Consider the following 1402-nt stretch of genomic DNA (forward strand, 5'->3'; position numbering starts at 1 on the left):
ATATATATATATATATATATATATATAAATATATATATATATATATGCCAAGAATGGGCAACTTTTTCAAGAAGTAGGCTGCCTGAGTCGTAGCTTATGATCAAGCGAGCTGCACAATGAGAAAAATTGAAAGTAATTTTTCGTTAGACGTGCCATTCAGAAAGTCCCGAGGGCCGCCGTTGGCTCATGATTGATTTTTATGTAAAATATGTAATCTTTTGTTGCTGAGCGTTTCAGGAACGGTAATTTATATGCCGGACAATTTTCAAAATTAGACACTATTTTCCGTCAAGACCGCTTACGTCACACTGTCACGTGGTACAGACTAACTATTTTGTTGATTTCACTCTCTTGTCTCTGATGGAATCTATTTACATTTGAAGCTATGTAGTTTTTAGATATTATCAAACAACTAAATTAACTTTTATTTTTGTTGCTATCAAAACGCAAATTTCAATTATCATTATATTGTACTTTGTGTGAATTTGTTTTAAACGATAATGATGGCAGATCAGCTCCGTAGAGTTGAACCTGCAATATCCAGTCCGAAATCTAGTCCTCGAGGCTCCAGATCTCCTGCACATCCTCGCACAGATTCCACAGGAACACTTAAAACTACTATTAGTTTAGGGAAAGTACCGTCTGTTATTCATTCGGGGCCATTTTACCTCATGAAAGATGTACCTGGTAAATGAATGTTTTTTTGTTTTTTTTTGGTTCTTTTTAAATATTTTCTTCAACGCTATTATTTCCATGTCTTAGTGTTATTCCAAATTGTCCCTTCTTCTTCTTCTTCTTCTTCTTCTTCTTCTTCTTCTTCTTCTATATTATTATTATTATTATTATTATTATTATTATCGGCGAGCTGGCAGAATCGTTACTGTGTCGGGCAAAATGCTTAGCGGCATTTCATTGTGAGTTCAAATGCCATCGGGTTCGATAAAATAAGTACCAGTTAAGCACTGGGATCGATGTAGTTGACATATCCCTTCCTGCAAAATTGCTGGCCTTGTGCCAAAAACTGATATTATTATTATTAAAGTGGCGAGGTGGCAGAATCGTTAGCATGCCGGACAAAATGCTTTGCAGCATTTCATCCGTCTTTACGTTCTCATTTCAAATGTCACCGAGATCGACTTTGCCTTTAATCCTTTCGGGGTCGATAAAATAAGTACCAGTTGAGCACTGGGGTCGATATAATCGATGTAACCCTTCCCACGAACTTGCCTTATGCCAAAATTTGAAACCATTATTATTGAATCGTTAGCACACCGGGCAAAAGTCTTTGCAAAATTTTGTCCGGTGCTACGTTCTGAGTTCAAATTCTGCCGAGCTCGACTTTGCCTTTTATCCTTTCGGGGTCGTAAATTAAGTACCAGTGAAGTGAAACACTGGGGTCGGT

General features: G+C 37.0%; 1 protein-coding gene across 1 annotated transcript in view; it reads left to right on the top strand.

The window, feature by feature from the left end:
- The first annotated feature begins 303 nt into the window (after positions 1-303).
- The window catches only part of LOC106879148 (mediator of RNA polymerase II transcription subunit 19), a 25221-nt gene continuing 24122 nt past the window's right edge, over positions 304-1402 (top strand). The window contains exon 1 of the mRNA XM_014928586.2: positions 304-687. Within this exon, the coding sequence (XP_014784072.1) occupies positions 501-687 (187 nt within the window). The 5' untranslated portion in view covers positions 304-500. The remainder of the gene's footprint in view (positions 688-1402) is intronic.

Source organism: Octopus bimaculoides, chromosome 9 (genome assembly GCF_001194135.2).
Source record: "Octopus bimaculoides isolate UCB-OBI-ISO-001 chromosome 9, ASM119413v2, whole genome shotgun sequence".
Classification (NCBI taxonomy): Eukaryota; Metazoa; Mollusca; class Cephalopoda; order Octopoda; family Octopodidae; genus Octopus; species Octopus bimaculoides.